The 21718-nt window shown below is 43.7% G+C and overlaps 1 protein-coding gene across 1 annotated transcript in view; it reads left to right on the forward strand.

Annotated features, from left to right (window-relative positions):
- Nucleotides 1–21718, forward strand: part of FAM117B (family with sequence similarity 117 member B) — a 511577-nt gene that overhangs the window by 305372 nt on the left and 184487 nt on the right. Inside the window, exon 3 of the mRNA XM_029606287.1 lies at nucleotides 363–455. Within this exon, the coding sequence (XP_029462147.1) occupies nucleotides 363–455 (93 nt within the window). The remainder of the gene's footprint in view (nucleotides 1–362; nucleotides 456–21718) is intronic.

Consider the following 21718-nt stretch of genomic DNA (forward strand, 5'->3'; position numbering starts at 1 on the left):
TACAATTTTATTGAGAAAAGTGGAATAGATATATTTTTAAATAATAAATACTTTCAACTAATTAGGTCTTTGTTGTGTACCATCTCACATGCAGCTCATACTATAATCTTTCATTTGTACTTTTTTTTTCTGACTCATTGCAGGTAGCTATTTACAGATATTTCTAATCCTGATTAATTTTATGTTTACAGTGTTTTTTCATTTACCTTTCAAGTGCATAAGACCTTCATAATAGGGTCTTTGTGTAATCCTGCAAAATACAAAGTACTGTAGAACGCAGTAAATCATAAACCATATTACCATTACTGTGAAAAGAAGAAAGTGTGATTTTCTTTAGTAATAATTGACTTTTCTCTCTGCAGACAGAGTGTGCCTGGGCTGAAGAATACTCTGAGAAAAAGAAAGGATCTCATAAACGTTCAGCATCCTGGGGCAGCACAGACCAGCTCAAGGAGGTCAGGATTCTATTGTTTGGAAAAGGTTGGGGGTCAGAGTTGTTGCTTTATATTTCAAAGCAAAACTCCTGTGTGAACAAAATTACCATAAAAAATAAACATGGACATATGCAAGCATGCAGTGAACTGAAGCATCATCTTGTTGCTTGGGTAGTTCATTAAGGAATTCCACCCTAATCTCAGCTAAGTGTAGTTAGCTTAACATCCACACTGTGTTGAAACAGCATAGATTTTCACCTTTAAAGCTACTTGAGTGAGAGAACAGGACTTCACAAAATATTGGCATGTTCAGCTGTCTGGGCTGGATGGGACCAGGAATGCGGCAGATAATTTACAGCTCCCAGGTGGAGGGGAATTATTGGCCAGTGCTCAATAGTTAAACCTAATGGTCAAACTTGGGGACTATGAGTATGCACTCCAAAGGTGTGATCCCTGATTTAGTACCAGTGGTGCAATGGCCAGCATAAGGGAGAGGGCTGTAGATATAAAATAAGGGTAAAATACCCCGGGTAATTGTGAAAGAAGGCTCATGCACCGGATGTCAGCCCCAGTTTCAACTGTGCTGGATTTCAAGTAACTTTTCGAGTAAACTTCAGATCCCAAATAGTTGATCTATTACTTGTATCTCACTCCCAGGGATAAGCACTGGCTTTCCGAAGTCTGTCTGGCTAATAACTGTTTTTGGACTTTCTATTTGGAACTTGTCCAACCCCCTTTTAAACCCTCTCTGCTAGTTGCCTTTACCATATCCTCTGGCAACAGATTCCATACCTTGATTGTGTGCTGAATGAAAAATACTTTTGATTTGTTTTAAATCTTCCAGTAATCCAGTTAATAGTGTCATGGAGTGTCCCCTAGTCTTAGTTATTTGAAAGGGTTTTCTCTATTTCCCACTCCACCCCATTCATTATTTTATAAATCTCAATTATATTTCCTCAGTCATCTCTTCTCCAAGCTAAAGAGCCCTAATCTTTTCAGCTTTTCTCCGAGGAGCTTTTCCATCCCCTTTATTATTTTTGTCACTCTTCTTTTTTCGTTTCTATCATTTTTTCTTTAATGTTTATTGCATTTTCTTCATTTATGGATTACTTAAAAGATCTTACCCGCGCTTCCATAGTTCAGGGTGGGTTATAACATCCATAATTGGCTAAAATAAAACAAGTGACATTACATATGCCTCTACAATTGTATTACATCAAATCATATTAGATGGAAAATTTCATGGTGCTGTTGAATGCCATTTGAAATAAAAAGGTGTTGAAGGCTTTCTTAAGAAGTAATTTGTCAGAAATAGATTGAATTTCTGAAGCTAATGAGTTCCAAAATATCGGGCCTGCAGTCGAGAAGGCGCGCTGTCTTGTCTCATCAAGAAATGCTAGCTTATGTGAGGGAACAATCAGTAGTCCTTGCTGTGACTATCTTAAAGAACAAACGAGTGTGTAGAATGTTAATTTAGCATAGATTCAGGATGATGAGATATTTAATAGAGAATGAATTATCATATTAAACATGTTAGGTAACCAGTGAAGAGACTGAAGAACTGGAGTAATGTGACTATGTATTGGTGTATTAGTTAAAAGATGAGTGGCAGAATTCTGTATATAAGAAATTGCCATGCTGGGTCAGACCAAGGGTCCATCAAGCCCAGCATCCTATTTCCAACAGAGGCCAAACCAGGCCACAAGAACCTGGCAATTACCCAAACACTAAGAAGATCCCATGCCACTGATGCAATTAATAGCAGTGGCTATTCCCTAAGTAAATTTGATTAATAGCCGTTAATGGACTTCTCCAAGAACGTATCCAAACCTTTTTTGAATCCAGCTACACTAACTGCACTAACCACATCCTCTGGCAAACAATTCCAGAGCTTTATTGTGCGTTGAGTGAAAAAGAATTTTCTCCGATTAGTATATGTAGAGGATGAATGGTATAGGCAGGAATACCAGTGAAAAGTTACAGTAATCCAATCCAGAAAAAAGTAGTGATTGAAGGACCATGAGAGAGTCTGGAAGATCTAGAAGAGGCTTTAGGTAAGGCAAGAGATGGAGATTGAAATAAGAAAATTGAGTGAGAGCTTTAATATAGTCATGCATAGAAAAAGAAGGATCAATGATTACTCCGAAGTTGCATACTGCTTTGGAAATAATATTTTCATTGTCTTTGAAAACTATTTTATCAGGGATGTTAACAATGGGGAAATTGTCATAGCAGAAAAATTTGTTTTGTTGATGTTGAGAGCAAGTTTGTTGTGTTGTAACCGGGCATGAATGAGGACAAGCAAAGTGTGATGAATTGTTCTGACATATAGCCCAGGTGGATCGCAAAGGGAAAAGAATTGTATGCTAATGACATACAATTTATAGTATACCCCAAGGTTTGTGTTTGAGTGGTGTCAAATAGATGTTAAAATGTGCTGCCAATATTTATTTATTTTATTTATTTTTGGTTTTTATATACCGGAAGTTCCTGTATAAAATACATATCACTCCGGTTCACAGGTAACTGAAATAACTACCGCCGTGTGGCGGTTTACATGGAACATATCAAACGATTTACATAGAACATATCAAACGATTGCTTTATAATAAGTAGAAAAAAAACAAACTAAGTTCATCTATGAAACATATAAATAAGGCCAATAATAAATAGTGTAAAATAAACATTGCATTAATGCTATAGGACAGTGGGTTGATTATATCTTGTTCTTAGCTCTCTGGGAATGCTTGAAGGAAGAGCCAAGTCTTGAGTTTCACCTTAAAAGTGGTATGGCATGGCTCGAGGCGGAGGTCTGGAGGTAGTGAGTTCCAGAGTGACGGGCCCGCTGTGGATAAAGCGCGTTTTCTCAGGGAGGATTTTGCGGGTTGGGTGATCAATCTGTTTTGGTATGCCCTTCTCGTCGGCTTTTTAGAAGTGTGTAGTTGGAGCTGGAATGTTAGGTTGAGTGGGGAGATGTTATGTAGGGCCTTATGAATCATCATGCTGGTTTTAAACTGTATCCTGTATTTGATGGGAAGCCAATGGAGGTGCTGGAGGATCGGGGTGATGTGGTCTTTTTTTTTGGCATTGGTGAGAATTCTTGCTGTGGCATTTAAGACCATCTGTAGGGGTTTTGTGGAGCAGGCGGGAAGTCCCAGCAGGAGTGAATTGCAGTAATCCAACTTCGGGAGAATGATGGCTTGGAGTACTGTGCGGAAATCTCTGTAGCGCAGAAGTGGCTTTAGTTTCTTTAAAACTTGTAATTTAAAGAAGCATTCTTTTGTAGTGTTGTTTACGAATTTACTGAGGCTGAGTCTGTTGTCTAGGAGTACACCCAGATCTCTGACTTGAGGTGAGGTGGTGTATCCTGATGTGTCTGGAGAGTTGCTGGAGCTAGGTGTAAATAGTTCCGGTGCTATTATTAGGATTTCCGTTTTGTTAGTATTTAGGACCAGGTTGAGGCTGGTTAGAAGCTCGTTGATGGTTGAGAGGCATTTATTCCAGTAGTTCATGGTCTTGTGTAGGGTGTCTGTTATGGGGATGAGAATTTGTATATCATCCGCGTATAGGAAGTGGGTAAGCTTGAGGTTGGTAAGAAGTTGACAGAGTGGGAGAAGATAAATGTTGAAGAGGGTGGGGGAGAGTGAGGAGCCCTGTGGTACCCCCATTTTGGCTTGTATGGGATGAGACTCCTCGTTGTTTATCTTGACTTTATATGTTCTGTTCTCCAGGAAGGATTTAAACCAATTGAAGGCTGCTCCTGTGATGCCGATGTCTGTTAGACGTTGTAGTAGGCTAGAGTGATTCACGGTGTCGAACGCTGCGGAAAGATCCAGAAGTGCGAGGAGGCAAGGTTGGCCTTTTTCAAGATTGAAGATAATGGTGTCCGCTAGTGTGGCTAATAGCGATTCGGTGTTCTTTTTCTTCCGGAATCCAAATTGGTTATTGGAGATGATATTGTTGTCTTCTAGGAATTCAGATAGTTGTCGGTTGACGACTTTCTCCATAATTTTAGCTAACATTGGAAGGTTTGCTGTACGCTGAGGTATTCCTGAGTAAAGTGAAGTCCATGAGAAGGAAACTGAACCTACAATGACTTGTTGAGAAAGTTTTTTCAGATAGGATGAAAACCATGATAAGACAGTACCAACAATACCCAAAGATGAGATGAGATAGAAGAATAGCGTGATCAACAGTGTCCAATTCAGAATAAATATTTAGAAGAATCAGAGAGAAAGAAGTATCACTATCAAACCCACGTCACACTGTGTTGAAGCTGGAAAGGAGAAGCATTTCAGTATTATGTTTGTGAAAACCAAATTGATATTGGTCAAGGGCTGAGTAAGAGCCGAGGAAATCAGTAAACATTTGCAACACTGTATTTTCAGTGATCTTAGAAATAAAAGAAAGAGATGATATTGGATGGTAATATGACAATATCATAAGATTACCTGTAGCTTTTTTTTAGGAGGGGACGCACTGATGCTCTTTTCAAAATGTCAGGTAATGAACCAGTAGAGAGGGAAGAATTTACAAATTTGGTAATGAAACTAATAGAATAAGATTTTAATACCTTCATTAAGGCTGTGGAGCAGGGGTTTAATTGGCTAGTGGAGCAGTTTAGGTTCTCTGTGATGTAGACTGTCAAAAACAGTCCCACCTCACTCCATCTAGAAACCAAGTATCAATGTTTTGACAAGGAATTTTGTGAAAAGCTGATCTAATATGACTTTTTCTGAAAAATAAGTTGCAAATGTATCATCAAAGTTCAGTCCAGGAATAGGAGTAGGTGCTGTATTAATAGTGGCAACTGGGTTAATGATTTCTTTAACAGAATGAAATAATTTCCTAGGATTATTAAAGGATGCTGATAATTTAAGAATACATGTATGTTTTCTTGACCTCTGAATTTGAAGTTTGAACAGAATAAATGGAAAGGAAAATCACAGGCAATTACAAAATACTCATATATTTTATCAAACCAAACAGCTAGAACTAGTCCACATTAATTGGGGGACCCTCAACACAAAGAAAAAAGAAAAGGATACAATAAGGAAATATTCCTACAAGGGAGAGAGATATAAATTTATATCTACCTAAATACGTTCCATTATCCCATTGCCTTATCACTGTTTCTTTTCTATGTCTACTATATCTTTCTTTGAGATGGGGCTTCCAGAATGGCACACAGCACTCAAGGATCTATGCAATTATTAATTAATTAAATGTTGTTTGATCATTTATAATCTGCCTATCTGCAATTCTTGGCAGAGTACAATATATATATACACACACACACAATAGAATAATCTATATGTAAAAGCAGTAACGCATAACATAGGATAAAGAACATTCAAAAATAAACACATGCAACCTGCAAAATCAAAGGATGAATGCCTAGCACGTAATATTGCAGAAGCCTTAAAAGTATATTTATTTAATAATGATAGTCTCAGTTTTGTTCTCTATTCCTTTCCAAATAATTCTTAACATTCTATTTGCCTTTTTGACCACTCACACACTGAGCTGAAGATTTCAAGATATTGTCCAAAAGGACTCCAGGGCCCTTTTTATGGGTGGTGACTCCCAACACAGATGTCACGGATGTGTACCTGTGCTTGGGATTATTTTTCCTCATGTACATTACTTTGCACTTGTCCACATTAGATTGCATCTGCCAATTAGATGCCCAGGCTCCTAGTCTTTCTTTCTGCAGTTTCTCACAATCAGTTGCTGTTTTTACGACACAAAACAATTTTGTCATCTGCAAATTTGGTCACCTCACTCATTCCTTTCTCCAAGTCACTTACGAATACACTAAATAGCACAGGTCCTGAAAGTACCTTTTTCCATTAGAAAACTGACCATTTAATCCCACTTTGTTTCCTGTCTTTTATCTAGTTACCAATCCTTAGTAGGACACTGCCTCTGAGCCTAAGACCTCCCAGTTTCCCTGAGGAGTCTCTCTGGGGAACTTTGTCAAATGCGCTCTGAAAATCCAAATACACTATATCAACTGGCTCACCTTTATCTACATGTTTGTTTACAACTTCAAATAAATCTAGTAAATTGGTAAGGTAAGACTTACCTTTGCAAAAACCATGTTGATTCTCTCCTATTAAATGATGCCTATGTGATCAGTAATTTTGTTTTAAAAAATGTCTACCATTTTGTATAGTACCAATATCGGGCTCTATAGTTTCCTAGATCACCCCGGAGCCCTTTTAAAAAATTGGTGTCACATTCGCCATGCTCCAGTCTTCTTGTACTGTGGCTGTTTTTTTAAATGATGGATTGCAAATCACCAGAAACAGGCCTGCAATTTCATGTTTGAGTTCCTTCAGATCTCTGGCATTAATACTATCCAGTCCTGGTGATTTGGTAGTCTTTAGTCTACCAATCTTATTTATCACGTTCTTCAGTTTAACAGCGATTTTCATTTAGTCACTCAGTCATAGCCATCAAATGTTTCTGATATAGGTAGGACCCCAAAATCCGCCTCAGAAAAGAAAGAGACAAAGAATGAATTTTTCTGCTATTTCTTTGCCTTCCCAAGCACTTTTTTACGCTTTGGTCATTTAGTGGTTCAACTGATTCCTTCATAGGCTTTTTGATTTGAATGGTAAGCTTCTTTTCAAATTCTCTCTTATGTTTAATTACTTCCTTACATCTAACTTGCTAGTGCTTATGCTCTTTCCTATTTTTCCTCATTCTCTCTGTTTTTTTTCAAAGATGCCCTTTTGGCTTTAATTGCCCCTTTGTATAAAACCGCGCTGGCAATCGTTTGGCTTTCTTTCAGTCTTTCTTTGTCTGGGCCTCAAGGATGGTAATTTTGCTGCTTTTTGACCACACCTTCTGCAAGTTTTTAACCTTGTGAATTGCTTCTTTTAGTTATTTTTCTAACACTTTCTCAGTCTCCCCTTCTTCTATATTTTTATTGAAATTTAACATATAACACAATCTTTGTAACAGAAATTGAAGATATATCATATAATCATAAGCAAAATTAATTTAAAAAAAGGACAAATTCTTTTACCCCTCATTTAAAAAGAAGAGGGAGGGCAAGAAGCATACAAACTAAAATTAGGAAAATAGAAAAAAAGCAGAGAGAAAAATCGCTCTAAACCTGCAAGCAGAGCTAGCCGCTATTAGCTTGAGAATCCAAATAGCATCTTAACTGGGAAGGCTGGAAATACATATACTTCGAAGTAAGATGTTTCCCAATACATTTACAGGTATACTGAAGAACAAATTGTGCACCAACAGCCATAACGTCTTGGTGCATAGAAAGATTTTTTTTTTCTGTTTTTGAGTTGCTCTTGTAATATCAGGATATATCCAAACTTTTTGACTGTAAACAAAGTAGGATTGTTACGGAAATAAGTCTCAATGTGGAGTCTGCTCTTGAGAAAAAAACAAAAAAGCAAGTGTTCTTCTGTTGGCCACTTGAACAGCAGCAGAATTTTCCAAGAGGCTGGTTTGATCAGAACTAACATCTTGTTCCTGCTCCCCAACGTCTCCCATTCTCCCCAACAAGTGATAATAAGCTTTAGCCACAAGAGGCAATGATTCAGAGGGAATTTTTAAAACCTCCAAAGCATATTTTTTTTTAGATCAATAGGTGAAAAAGCAGCCAAAATTGGAAAATTAATAACTCAGAGATTCAAATATCTACTAGCATTCTCCATATTTTCCAACTTTTTTGCATGTATCAATTCCCCTTGAACCAGGTAGGTTTGAACATTTTGAATATTGCTATTGCGTTTATCAAGGTCTTCCAATTTCGTTGTATGAGAAACAGCCACTACCACAGTGTCCTGCATACACCGATATATATCAGAAGAAACATCCACAAGAGAGGAAATAGTTTTTCTAGGGAAACAATATCTGACCAAACTGAGTCTAAGGTAATCACTTGAGGTTTATCTAAAACAGCAACAAATTTTTTTTTTTTTTAAATCTAAATAAATAAAAATAAAACAGCATGATGAATCTTTCTCACTGAACATCCTGTGCTGGCTTTGGTTACTCACCTCCCTGGAGTCCATGGGCATCAAGGCCTGGAACTGGGTGTTCTCCAAGTTACCTCCATCCACATGTGAGGCAAACTGTTCTGTCGGTGGGAACAATGCCTTTCCCAAATTCTCCTGAAGCTCAGGTTTTGCAATGGCATAGAGAAAAGTCTCTCTAGAAGCTGCCAAGCCTGGTCAAATGCTCAGGCTACATGGCAACAAGACATCGCCTGCAGATGTAATCCGAGAGGGAGAAGAAGGTATAACACTGGTCTACATTTGAAAAAAAGGTTTTCTGCTGACCTAATTATTTTTGTTGATTTTACCCAAATGAAAGGTGCTGATTCCAAATATGAAGTAAAAAAAATATGCAATACGTCAAATTTTTTCACAAATGAGAAATGTTTGATTAAAGTTTATAAAATCGAATATCAAGGGTAATAAGTTCTGAAGAAGCGATAGCACGTAATATATTTGTTTCATGCAAAAAACATGTCTATTGCCTAACCAAGAGAGCAATAGTTGTGTAAATTTTAATTGTTAGGGAGAGATTTTCTCTTTTTAGATGCTCTGGAATAGTTATGATCAGGGTTGTCATGCTGTAAACACCAGCAGTAGTCTGCCATCATGTTTGTGTTCCATCTGCCTTGATATCTATACGCCATGGTCTTGGTGGAAGCGTTATCCTTGTTCTTCACTCATAGCTCCAAGATTTGAGGGGAAGTAGTTCAGGTGGCTATCAAGGAAATGCAATTTGACACTCATGTTTGCTCCCAGTCTTTGAAAAGCAATCAACAAATTTTCAACTAAAAGGGTTTAATTTTTGGCCCTGAAGTTGCCAAGAAAGTCTGTAATCATGTCAGAAAAAGCAGACCAAGCATCCTTTTCTATGGTTTTCATGGTATTGAGGAATTCTCTGTCTTTGATTAGAAGTCTAATTTACAGGCAATCAAATATGGCCCTATTCCTATTGTTTATACTGATTGCATATTCAGCATTTCTTTTTGCGTATTCAGCATGTTTCTCTGCTCATTAATTATCTTTTTGCGTATTCGGCATGTCTTTCTGCGCATCAATTATTTTTTGCGTATTCAGCATATGTAAATAATAATGTTACATTATTGCTATAAGACTTTGACTAGACAGCGTTTTGCGGAAAAACGGACATGACGGAGGGAATGGATGTGATTTTTGCCTTCAGCACATTAAAATACATAAAGATCACATGTTATCTTGCAGTCAGCAAAATTGATGTAGACTAGTGTAATCAGTGCGTCGGAACTCAATGATATCTCGGTGCCCAGCAGGGATGTGGCTTGCTCTTCCACGCCGCCCACAATGGTACCTGCTCCCAGAGAATTTACTGATGCTGAGGTAAGGAACCCAGCAATCTTCTGTTGTCTGTTCTATCAAGGGGAGAGGCCGAGGAACTCTCCCTGATTCTGCCGCTGTTCCTTTTAGTATGAGGCATTATTGTAGGAAAAAGTCTGATAACGAGGAGGAGCTCAAAACATCATTCCTCTCAGCAGGCTACTACTGTAGTAGTTTTATCATTTGCCCTCCAGTGATTGTCAAATTTTATTACATTTTGATCATTGTTGCCAAATGGATCCATCCTATCTTTCTTGCACCAGATTTTGTGTTTCTCTGAGAACTAGATCTAATATAGTTCTTCAGGTAGGTTCCATGACCAACTGCTGTATGAAGCAGTTGATGACATTTAGAAACTTTACCTCTTGTATGTCATTATTATTATTACTACTACTACTGCTACTACTACTACTGCTGCTACTGCTGCTGTTACTACTACTACTACTACCGCTACTACTGCTATTACACATTTTTATAGCACTACATGACATAAGCAGCACTGTACAAACATACACAAAAACAGTCCCTGCTCAATAGAGCTTACAGTCTGATAAGACAAACATACAGGACAAGAGACTTGGTTAAAAGAAAAGAAAGTTAGTCAAGACTAAAAGCAGACAATCAGGCATAAGATTTAAGAGGTTTCAAAAAGGTGGGTCTTTAGATGGGATTTAAACATGGCAAGAGAGGGAGCATGACACACAAGTTCAGGAAGACTATTCCAAGCACACAGCACATCCAGGTGGAAAGCACGGAGTCTGGAATTGGCAGCAGAGGAGAAGGGCACGGATAGGGAGTGACTTACTCAACAAGCAGAGTGCACGAGGAGGGGTGTAGAGAGAGATGTGTGAGAGGTAGTGAGGTGCTGCAGAGTGAAAGCATTTGTAGGTGAGAAAGAGGAGCTTGAACTGTATGCAGGAGTGGGTAGGAGCCAATGCAGTGACTTCAGAAGAGGGGTTATGTGAGCATAGCGACTTTGGCGAAAGATAAGTCTCACAGCTGAATTTAGTCTCAGATTTCAGTGGAGAAAGATGGCTTGCCAGGAGACCTGTGATGAGCAGGTGCAATAGTCTAAGCGAGAGGACATGAGTGGATAAGGGTTCTGGTAGTGTGCTCAGAAAGGATGGATTTTGGCAGTTTTATAAAGAGACATGTTTTAGCAATATTTTGAATATGCGTAGAGAAGGAACATAAGAACATGCCATACTGGTTCAGACCAAGGGTCCATCAAGCCCAGCATCCTGTTTCCAACAGTGGCCAATCCAGGCCATAAGAACCTGGCAAGTACCCAAAAACTAAGTCTATCCCATGCTGCTGATGCTAATAATAGCTGTGGCTATTTTCTAAGTCAACTTAATAGCAAGTAATGGACTTCTCCTCCAAGAACATATCCAATCCTTTTTTTAAACCCAGCTACACTAACTGCACTAACCCCTTCCCCTGGCAACAAATTACAGAGCTTAATTGTGCGTTGGGTGAAAAAGAACTTTCTCCAATTAGTTTTAAATGTGCCACATGCTAACTTCATGGAGTGCCCCCTAGTCCTTCTATTATCCGAAAGAGTAAATAACTGATTCACATTAACCCATTCTAGACATCTCATGATTTTAAACACCTCTATCATACCCCCCTCAGCCGTCTCTTCTCCAAGCTGAAAAGTCCTAACCTCTTTAGTCTTTCCTCATAGGGGAGCTGTTCCATTCCCCTTATCATTTTGGTAGCCCTTCTCTGTACCTTCTTCATCGCAATTATATCTTTTTTGAGATGCGGCGACCAGAATTGTACACAGTATTCAAGGTGCGGTCTCACCATGGAGTGATACAGAGGCATTATGACATTTTCCATTTTATTCACTATTCCCTTTCTAATAATTCCCAGCATTCTTCTTGCTTTTTTGACTGCCACAGCACACTGAACAGACTATTTCCATGTGTTATCCACTGTGACGCTTAGATCTTTCTTGGGTTGTAGCACCTAATATGGAACCTAACATTGTGTAACTAAAACATGGGTTATATTTCCCTATATGCATCACCTTGCACTTATCCAATTAAATTTCATCTGCCATTTTTATGCCCAATTTTCCAGTCTCCCAAGGTCTTCCTGCAATTTATCACAATCCGCTTGTGATTTAACTACTCTGAATAATTTTGTATCATCTGCAAATTTGATTACATCACTCGTCGTATTCCTTTCCAGATCATTTTTAAATATATTGAAAAGTACGGGTCCCAGTACAGATCCCTGCGGCACACCATTGCCCACTCCCCTCCACTGAGAAAATTGTCCATTTAATCCTACTCTTACCTGTCTTTTAGCCAGTTTGTAATCCACGAAAGGACATAGTCACCTATCCCATGACTTTTTACTTTTCCTAGAAACCTTTCATGAGAAACTTTGTCAAATGCCTTCTGAAAATCCAAATACACTATATCTACCGGTTCACCTTTATCTACATGTTTATTAACCCCTTCAAAAAAGTGAAGTAGATTTGTGAGGCAAGACTTGCCTTGGGTAAAGCCATGCTGACTTTGTTCCATTAAACCATATCTTTCTATATGTTCTGTGATTTTGATATTTAGAACACTTTCACTATTTTTCCTGGCACTGAAGTCAGGCTAACTGGTCTGTAGCTTCCTGGATCGCCCCTGGAGCCCTTTTTAAATATTGGGGTTACATTAGCCACCCTCCAGTCTTCAGGTACAATGGATGATTTTAATGATAGGTTACAAATTTTTACTAAAAGATCTGAAATTTCATTTTTGAGTTCCTTCAGAACCCTGGGGTGAATACCATCTGGTTCAGGTGACTTACTACTCTTCAGTTTGTCAATCAAGCCTACCACATCTTCTAGGTTTACCATGATTTGGTTCAGTCCATCTGAATAATTACCCATGAAAACCTTCTCCGGAACGGGTATCTCCCCAATATCCTCTTCAGTAAACACTGAAGCAAAGAAATTGTTTAATCTTTCCGCGATGGCCTTCTCTTCTCTAAGTGCCCTTTAACCCCTTGATCATTTAATGGTCCAACTGACTCCTTCGCAGGCTTTCTGCTTTGGATATATTTTTTTAAAGTTTTTACTGTGAACGTTTGCCTCTACGGCAGGGGTGGGCAAGTCCGGTCCTCGAGGGCTGCAAACCAGTCGGGTTTTCAGGATACCCCTAATGAATATGCATGAAATAGATTTGCATACAACTGAGGCAGTGTGTATGCAGGTCTCTCTTATGCATATTCATTAAGGATATCCTGAAAACCCGAATGGTTTGCAGCCCTCGAGGACCGGAATTGCTCACCCCTGCTCTACGGCCAACTTCTTTTCAAATTCTCTCTTAGCCTGTCTTATCAGTGTCTTACATTTAATTTGCCAACGCTTATGCTTTATCCTATTTTCTTCTGTTGGATCCTTCTTCCAATTTTTGAATGAAGATCTTTTGGCTAAAACAGCCTCTTTTACCTCACCTTTTAACCATGCCAGTAATCGTTTCACCTTCCTTAATGTGTGGAATATATCGACTGTGCTTCTAGGATGTGTTTTTGTTTTTTTTTTTAAACAATGTTCACTTCTCTTTCACACTTTTTACCTTTGTAGCTGCTCCTTTCAGTTTTTTTCTAACTATTTTTCTCATTTTATCAAAGTTTCCCTTTTGAAAGTTTAGTGCTAGAGCCATGGATTGCTTACTGTCCCCTTTCCAGTCATTAATTCAAATATGATCATATTATGATCACTCTAGTCAAGCGGCCCTACCACTGTTACTTCTCTCACCAAATCCTGTCTTCCACCGAGAATTAGATCTAAAATTGCTCCCTCTCTCATCCTGAACCAATTGCTCCATAAAACTGTCATTTATTTCATCTAGGAACTTTATCTGTCCAACATGTCCTGATGATACATTTACCCAGTCAATATTGCGGTAATTGAAATCTCCCATTATTACTGCACTACCAATTTGGTTAACTTCCCTAATTTCTCTTAGCATTTCACTGTCTGTCTCACCATCTTGGCCAGGTGGACAGTATTATACTCCTGTCACTATAATCTTCCCCAACAAACAAGGGATGTCTCATGCAAAATGTTTATCCTGTTGGGTTCTATGCCATCCTGGAAATAAAGCACCACTCCGCCTCCCAGATGTTCCTCTCTGTCATTGCGATATAATTTGTACACCAGTATATAACTGTCCCATTGGTTATCTTCCTTCTACCATATCTATGAGATGCCAATTAAGTCTGTCATCATTCACTGCTATACATTCTAATTCTCCCATCTTACTACTTAGACTTCTGGCATTAGCATACAAACATTTAAAAGTTTGTTTTTTGTTTGTATTTTCATTCTGCTTTTAATTGATTGGGATAAATTGGAATTTTGTAGCTCAGGCGAATTTTTAGCTACAGGCACTTGGACTACTTTTCTTATTATTGGAACCTCACTTTTGGGATGTCCTAATTCTAATGCATCATTAGTATCCTTTGACTATACCTCCCTCCGAACCATGCGCTGCGGAGCGACTGTTGGCTTTCCCCTTTGTTCTAGTTTAAAAACTGCTCTATCTCCTTTTTAAAAGTTAGCGCCAGCAGTCTGGTTCCACCCTGGTTAAGGTGGAGCCCATCTTTTTGGAAAAGACTTCCCCCTTCCCCAAAAGGTTCCCCAGTTCCTTACAAAACTGAATCCCTCTTCCTTGCACCATCATCTCATCCACGCATTGAGACTCCGGAGTTCTGCCTGCCTCTGGGGATCTACGCGCAGAACAGGGAACATTTCAGAGAATGCTACCCTGGAGGTTCTGGATTTAAGCTTTATACATAAGAGCCTAAATTTGGCTTCCAGAACCTCCCTCCCACATTTTCCTATGTCGTTGGTGCCCACATGTATCACAACAGCCGGCTCCTCCCCAGCACTGTCTAAAATCCTATCTAGGTGACGCGTGAGGTCTGCTACCTTCGTACCAGGTAGGCATATTACCAGGCGTTCCTAATGCCCACCAGCCACCCGGATGTCTACATTCCTAATAATTGAATCACCAACTAAGACGACCGTCCTAACCCTTCTCTCCTGGGTAGTAGCCCTTGGAGACACATTCTCAGTGCGAAAGGACAATGCACCACCTGAAGAGCAGGTCCTTGCTACAGGATTCTTTCCTGCTGCACCAGGTTGATGCTCTCTGATCATGAGACCTTCTTCCTCCAAGGCAGCACCAGGGCTGCCAGTCTGAAGTTGGGACTTGGCTAATATGTCCCTGAAGGTCTCATCTATGTACCTCTGTGATTGCCTCAGCTCCTCCAGGTCTACCACTCTAGCCTCCAGTGATCAGATTTGTTCTCTGAGAGACAGGAGGTCTTTGCATCGGATGCACATGTACAACTTCTCACAGCGGGTAAAAAATCATACATGTGACACTCGATGCAAAAGACTGGGAAGCCCCCCTCTTGCTGCCGGACTGCTGCCTTCATCTCAAATTTGTTCAGTTGCTAGTTACGTTTTAGGTTGCTATGGGAGTAGGAATGTGTCTAATTAGCATACTTTAAAGCAGGGGTGGGCAATTCCGGTCCTTGAGGGCTGCAAACCAGTCGGGTTTTCAGGATATCCTTAATGAATATGCATGAGAGAGACCTGCATACACACTGCCTCAGTTGTATGCAAATCTATTTCATGCATATTCATTAGGGGTATCCTGAAAACCCGACTGGTTTGCAGCCCTCGAGGACCGGACTTGCCCACCCCTGCTTTAAAGAGAGAGAGGAGTCTTAAGAGGACTCCAAAGTTATAAGCTGATGGGATAAGGACGACAGCTGTGTTATCCACAGAAACAGAGAAAGGAGGAAGAGGGGAGGTGGGCTTGGGGGGGAAAGATAAGGAACACTCATTCTTGGCCATGCTGAGTTTAAGATGGCTGCAGAGCATCCAGGCAGCAATGTCACAGGCAGGCTGCGATCCAGGATTGGTAGATCTGGGAGTCATCAGCATAAAAATGGTATTGAAAGCCATGAGAGGAAATCAGAGCACTAAGGGAACTAGTATATAGTGAGAAGAGAAGAGGGCCCAGGATGGAGCTCTGAAGCACACCAATTGAGGGTCAACTTGATGGTAGTTGTGGTTTGCAGCAGGGGAATAAGGTTAAGGAGGATCAGCAACAGTAATAGAAAATATATTGGAAACATGGGGAATAAGAGGAGGCCTACAAAAACTTCAGAACCTGAGGATGGTGTTGTAAATGGAAAATCTCAATTATACTTGACGAATCTAATTTAGATTAATTATAGGATTATTATGATAGTTACTAAAGAAAGCTAGACCCAGGGGTGGGTGGGTCTAAAGACCCAGAGACAGCAGGAGCCCAAGATTAAATAAGGGCTGGATTGTTTCCCCCTCTTTGCTCACTTGTGTTAAGATAGAGCACACAGCTGTACTCCCCCTCACAGAGAGCCCCACAGTACAGCTGCCTTATAGCCAGACTACTGTTGCATTTACTCAGTCAATACTTGAGGAATTTGAAGGCTTCCATTATTATTGTATTGCCCATTTTACTAGCTACTCTAGTCTTTTAGCATTTCACAATCTGTTTCCTCATCCTGGCAAGGCAGGCGGGCTTTGTGCCTTTTACGATGCTTTGGGTTCTTCATGCCATTCTTTCTGTTGCTTTTATCTTCTTTTACTGCTTTGAGGTTTTTCCTGCTACTTCTGGTGCTCCCCCCCCCCCCCCCCCTTTTCACAGTACGTTGAGCTGTTCATGCCATACTAGTGGTACTTTGCCCCACTCATGCTGCCTTGGGCGTTCATACCACTGTTGGTGCTCTTTGCCTTCTTTTGGAGCCTTGGGTTGTCCCCTTTTTTTAAAGTGCCTTGATGAATTCTTGCCACTGATGGTACCATTGTGTCCTGTTATGGTTCCTTGGGCTATTCATGCCACTTTTGTTGCTATCTTGACACAATCTTGGTGTGTTGGAGAAATTGTCACCCTTCTGATGGTCTGTCCTCAAGTTTCATTAGAAAAGTGTAGAAAACCCTAATTTAGGGATCAAAATAGGCTGCATTGCTTCTGTCATTGACGTAATGGTAAATGAACGAATAAAACACAAGTTTTCATCTGAAATGAATCAAACAAATGATTGCTACCTAAGAAACTAATAAAAACTGAAAGGAAATTGTTGCCTCTCTACTTCCCTACTTTGAGGAACTTTACTTTTTTTTTTTTTTTTTAAAGGGGCTAGATACTCAAAGGTCTAGTTTAACATGGAGTACTTAGTGTTTACAAAGGTGAAACATTCCCTGTTTTTTCAATGGGTAGAAATGGTGATTAGTAAGACTTAAACTTTGCAGGATCAATAACTTTTATGTCACACTACTGTGAGCATCATGACCAATAGAGTTAATAATTAGACACTATCAGAAAATGATCTGACCAAGAAACTTCTTTGGTGGATTTCCTAAATGTATTCATCTTTTGTCTAAGTATCAAAAACAAATGGTAGATCGAGTGTGTCCAACATGCAGGTAGGAAAGTTAAGTGACTTATCCTTAATGTGGAAGTAACAAAAATTCCCTGTACGTACCAGGATCAGTCCAGACGGTGGGTATGTCCCCCGTCCAGCAGATGGAGTCAGAGCAAACTTTGAAGGGTGCTGGCATATAAGCTGGTGCAACCTCCCTAGGTCCTCAGTATCTCTCTGACTCCAGCAGATGTGAGGAGGGGAACCATTGCTTCCCCTAGTTAGTGGCTTCTGTTCCACATTTGGTATTCTTTTCTTTTCTTCCTTCAAGGATTGGATCAAGCAGGTCTGGGTTAAAAAAAAAAAAAAAAAGGTTAAAACTTCTGGGGGTCTCTCTGGGCTCCCTGCCCGGGACTTGCAGCCCTTGTTTGGCTTGCTATCAGGACTGTTTTTTTTCTCTAAGTCCTTCTCCCTGTTCTGTCCTTCGGGGTAAGTTTTGTGCTGTCATTTTGCTTTGCAGCTCAGTTGGATCTTGGACTGAGGTGGTGGATGCTGGTGGGGCCAGCCTCTCCCCTACTCCGCACCGCGGTCGGACCCCTCCCCCCTCGGCCCTGCAACGTGCCATTCCCCGGGGCTGCAGCGGCAGGGAGGTCCCATTCCCCTGCCGTTCCTGAGGGGAGGGTTGGTTGAGTCGAGCTTGGGCGGGTCGAGCCTGCTCCTCCCGCGGCATGTTTCCCCGGCTTCCGGGCCTCGGCGCCGGTGATCCTCCCCCCCCTGGGCCCGCGCGATGTAGTGCGTTCGGTGCCCTTCCTGTGGCGGCCCGGGGCAGGGCGGATCGCGGGATGGATCCTGCGGCAGATGTCTCCCTGGGGGGGAGACCAGCCTAGCTCCCCCGGCTTCCTCGCCGCCGCTCTCGGAGCGCCGCGGCTCTCGGGGGATAGCCCCGCCCCCTCCTTTGGCGGGAGCGGTGGCCATTTTGGAACTAGAGAGCTGCATAGATTCGGATGCTGAGGAGACTCAGAAGGATTTTTCACCGTGCTCGACGCCGATTCGTGACCCGGGTCCTCCCCCAGCCACCCCGGGCCCCTCCAGGGACCCCTCCCTCCCCCCCCTCCGCCGCCAGCCGGGTTTTCGGCCGACTTCGTGGACCTTATGCACCAGGCGTATCTCCAGAGCCTGCAGGCGCCCGGGGGGTTATCGACGGATCCCACGCCCGCTAAGGTGCCCTGCATCGTCGGTGCGGCGGGCCCCAATCCGGGACTCATGGGGGGGGGGTCCCAGGGTACACCTAGCCCTACCGCTGAGTGGGGTGGCTCCAGCCCCGGACCCAGGGAGTGACCCGGCGTCTATGGCAGATGATGACTCGCTCCTAGCAGCGCACCTGGAGTGTGACGACCCGGGTGTACTACGTATTTTCCATAAGGAAAAACTGAAGGATCTCATTCCCCACGTCCTCCAGGCATTGGACCTCGATCCCCCCGTCGAGCCGCCGGGGCCCCCGGCTCCCTCCGTAGCCTCCGCTAGCAAAAAGCGGGACCCGGTCTTGGCAGGACTGCGTCCCTTGGCACGGACCTTTCCAATCCATGAGTCGTTTCTCCACCTACTGGTGCGGGAGTGGGACACGCCGGAGGCGTCCCTCCGGGTCGGCAGGGCGATGGACAAGCTCTATCCTCTCCCCGGCGACTTCCTGGATCTCCTTAAGGTCCCCAAGGTTGACTCTGCGGTCTCCGCCGTCACAACGAGAACCACGATCCCGGTAACGGGGGGAACGGCCCTCCGGGATCTACAGGACAGGAAACTGGAAGTCTGCCTCAAGAAGATTTTTGAGGTCTCGGCGCTGGGGGGTCCGTGCAGCCATTTGCGGCTCCCTTATCCAGAGAGCCGGTCTTCGGTGGGTACAGCAGCTCCTCACTTCTGAGCAATTGCCACCAGAGGAAGCGGCGCAAGCGGATCGTCTAGAGGCCGTCATTGCTTACGGGGCCGATGCCCTTCATGATTTGCTGCGGGTCCTGGCGAGAACTATGGTATCGGCAGTTTCCGCCAGGCGCCTGTTGTGGCTACGGAATTGGGCGGCGGGCGCCTCGTCCAAATCTAGCCTGGGGGCCCTACCCTTCAAAGGCAGTTTCCTTTTTGGCGAAGATCTTGACCAGATCATCAAATCCCTGGGGGAAAATTCGGTACATCGACTACCTGAGGACCGCCAGCGACCATATCGTCCGTCTTCTTCCTCTTCCAGGAACCGTCCCCGCGCTCAATGGCGATTTCGGGGCTCCAGGCAGCAAGGCCCTAGAAATCCCTCGGCCAGGTCACAATCGTGGCCCCGGCCCTTTTGTGACCGCAGATCGCCTAGGGACTCTTCGGCGCAGGGAGCCTCTGGCAAGCCTCCCCAATGATGCCAGGACAGCCCACTCCTCTCTACCTCGGATTGGAGGGCGCATAGCCTTGTTCTACGAGGAGTGTGCCAACATCACTACATACCAGTGGGTCCTGGATATTCTAAGGGACGGTTACGCATTGGATTTGCTGCGGCTCCCCAAAGACAGGTTCATATTTTCACCCTGTGGGTCAAGTCCCAAGCGCCTGGGGGTACGGCGCATGCTGGACAGGCTTCTGGCCCTCTGAGCCATCTCGCCCATCCCCTTCGGAGAGATGGGCTCGGGGCATTATTCCATTTACTTCGTGGTGCCCAAAAAGGATGGCTCCTTCCGTCCCATCCTGGACCTCAAGGAAGTCAACAAGGTGCTCCGGATACCCCGGTTCCGCATGGAAACCCTTCGCTCAGTCATCGCGGCGGTGCATCAGGGAGAGTTCCTAGCCTCCCTGGACCTGACGGAGGCCTATCTGCACATTCCGATCCTGCCGGCCCATCGCAAGTTCCTTTGCTTCAAGATACTGGGCCAACACTTTCAGTTCCAGGCCCTCCCCTTCGGTCTGGCGACCGCACCCAGGACTTTCACCAAGGTCATGGTGGTAGTGGCAGCCGCGCTTCGGCGAGAAGGGATCCTGGTACACCCTTACCTGGACGATTGGCTCATCCGGGCAAAGACCTTCTCGCAGGGGCAGCGGGCGGTCGACAGGGTAGTCAGTTTTCTGCAGTCTCTCGGCTGGGTGGTCAACTTCAGCAAGAGCAGCTTACTTCCGTCTCAACAGTTGGACTTCCTCGGGGCGCGCTTCGACACGGCTCAGGGCAAGGTCTTCCTACGCCCGGACAAGGCCCAAGCACTGCGAGATCAAATCCTTCACTTTGCGTCTCGCCCAATTCACATGGCATGGGATTACCTTCAGATCCTAGGATCAATGACTTTTGCAATCAATCTAGTACCGTGGGCCTTTGCACACCTGAGACCTCTACAAATGGCGCTGCTCTCGCAGTGGAAGCCGGTCTCTCGGGATTACCAGGCGGTACTCCCACTTCCTCCGACCACCAGGAACAGCCTGCGATAGTGGCTGGACCCAAGGAACCTGGCTCAAGGTTGTCCTCTGGAGTCGCCAGATTGGGTAGTGGTCACTACCGATGCCAGTCTGACAGGTTGGGGGGCGGTTTGTCACCGAAGTTCGGCCCAGGGGCAGTGGACAAAGGGACAGGCGACTTGGCCGATCAATCGCCTGGAGACCAGAGCGGTACGTCTGGCGCTCATACATTTCTTGCCTCTGCTTCGATGCCGGGCGGTTCGAGTCCTCTCGGACAACGCGACCACGGTAGCTTACATCAGCCGGCAAGGAGGCACCAAAAGCCGTCAAGTGGCCCTTGAAGCTGCACGGTTGATGGCCTGGGCGGAACGTTTCCTCGTCCGCCTGGCGGCCTCACACATCGCAGGGGTAGACAACATTCAAGCGGACTATTTGAGTCGTCAGACGCTGGACCCCGGAGAATGGGTCCTCTCCGACGAGGCGATGTCGCTCATCACACGGCGCTGGGGGACGCCCTCCATAGACCTCATGGCAACGTCCTCCAACGCGAAGGCTCCTCGGTTCTTCAGTCGAAGAAGGGATCATGGTGCAGAAGGAGTGGACGCCCTGGTCCTCCCCTGGCCGCCCCGGGCTCCTACTGTACGTCTTTCCTCCGTGGCCTCTGGTGGGCAAGGTCCTACGGAGAATAGAGAGCCACCCAGGAGCGGTAATCCTGGTGGCTCCGGAATGGCCACGGCGGCCATGGTTCGCAGACCTCCTCAACATTGTGGTGGACGGCCCCCTTCGGCTCTCGCACTTGCCTCGACTGCTTCACCAGGGACAGGTATTTTCGGATCAGGCGGAACACTTCTGCCTCGTGGCCTGGCTTTTGAGAGGCAGAGTCTCCTGTGCAAGGGATACGCAGTCACCGTTGTAGACACCCTCCTCAAAGCGCGTAAGACCTCAACATCGGTCACTTACGTGCGGGTGTGGAAGGTGTTTGAGGGCTGGTGTTCTGGACACGGGGCTTCCGCGACCACGGCTTCGCTACAACAGATCCTGGCGTTCCTCCAGGAGGGT

The sequence above is a fragment of the Rhinatrema bivittatum genome, chromosome 6, assembly GCF_901001135.1.
Source record: "Rhinatrema bivittatum chromosome 6, aRhiBiv1.1, whole genome shotgun sequence".
In the NCBI taxonomy this organism is placed as follows: Eukaryota; Metazoa; Chordata; class Amphibia; order Gymnophiona; family Rhinatrematidae; genus Rhinatrema; species Rhinatrema bivittatum.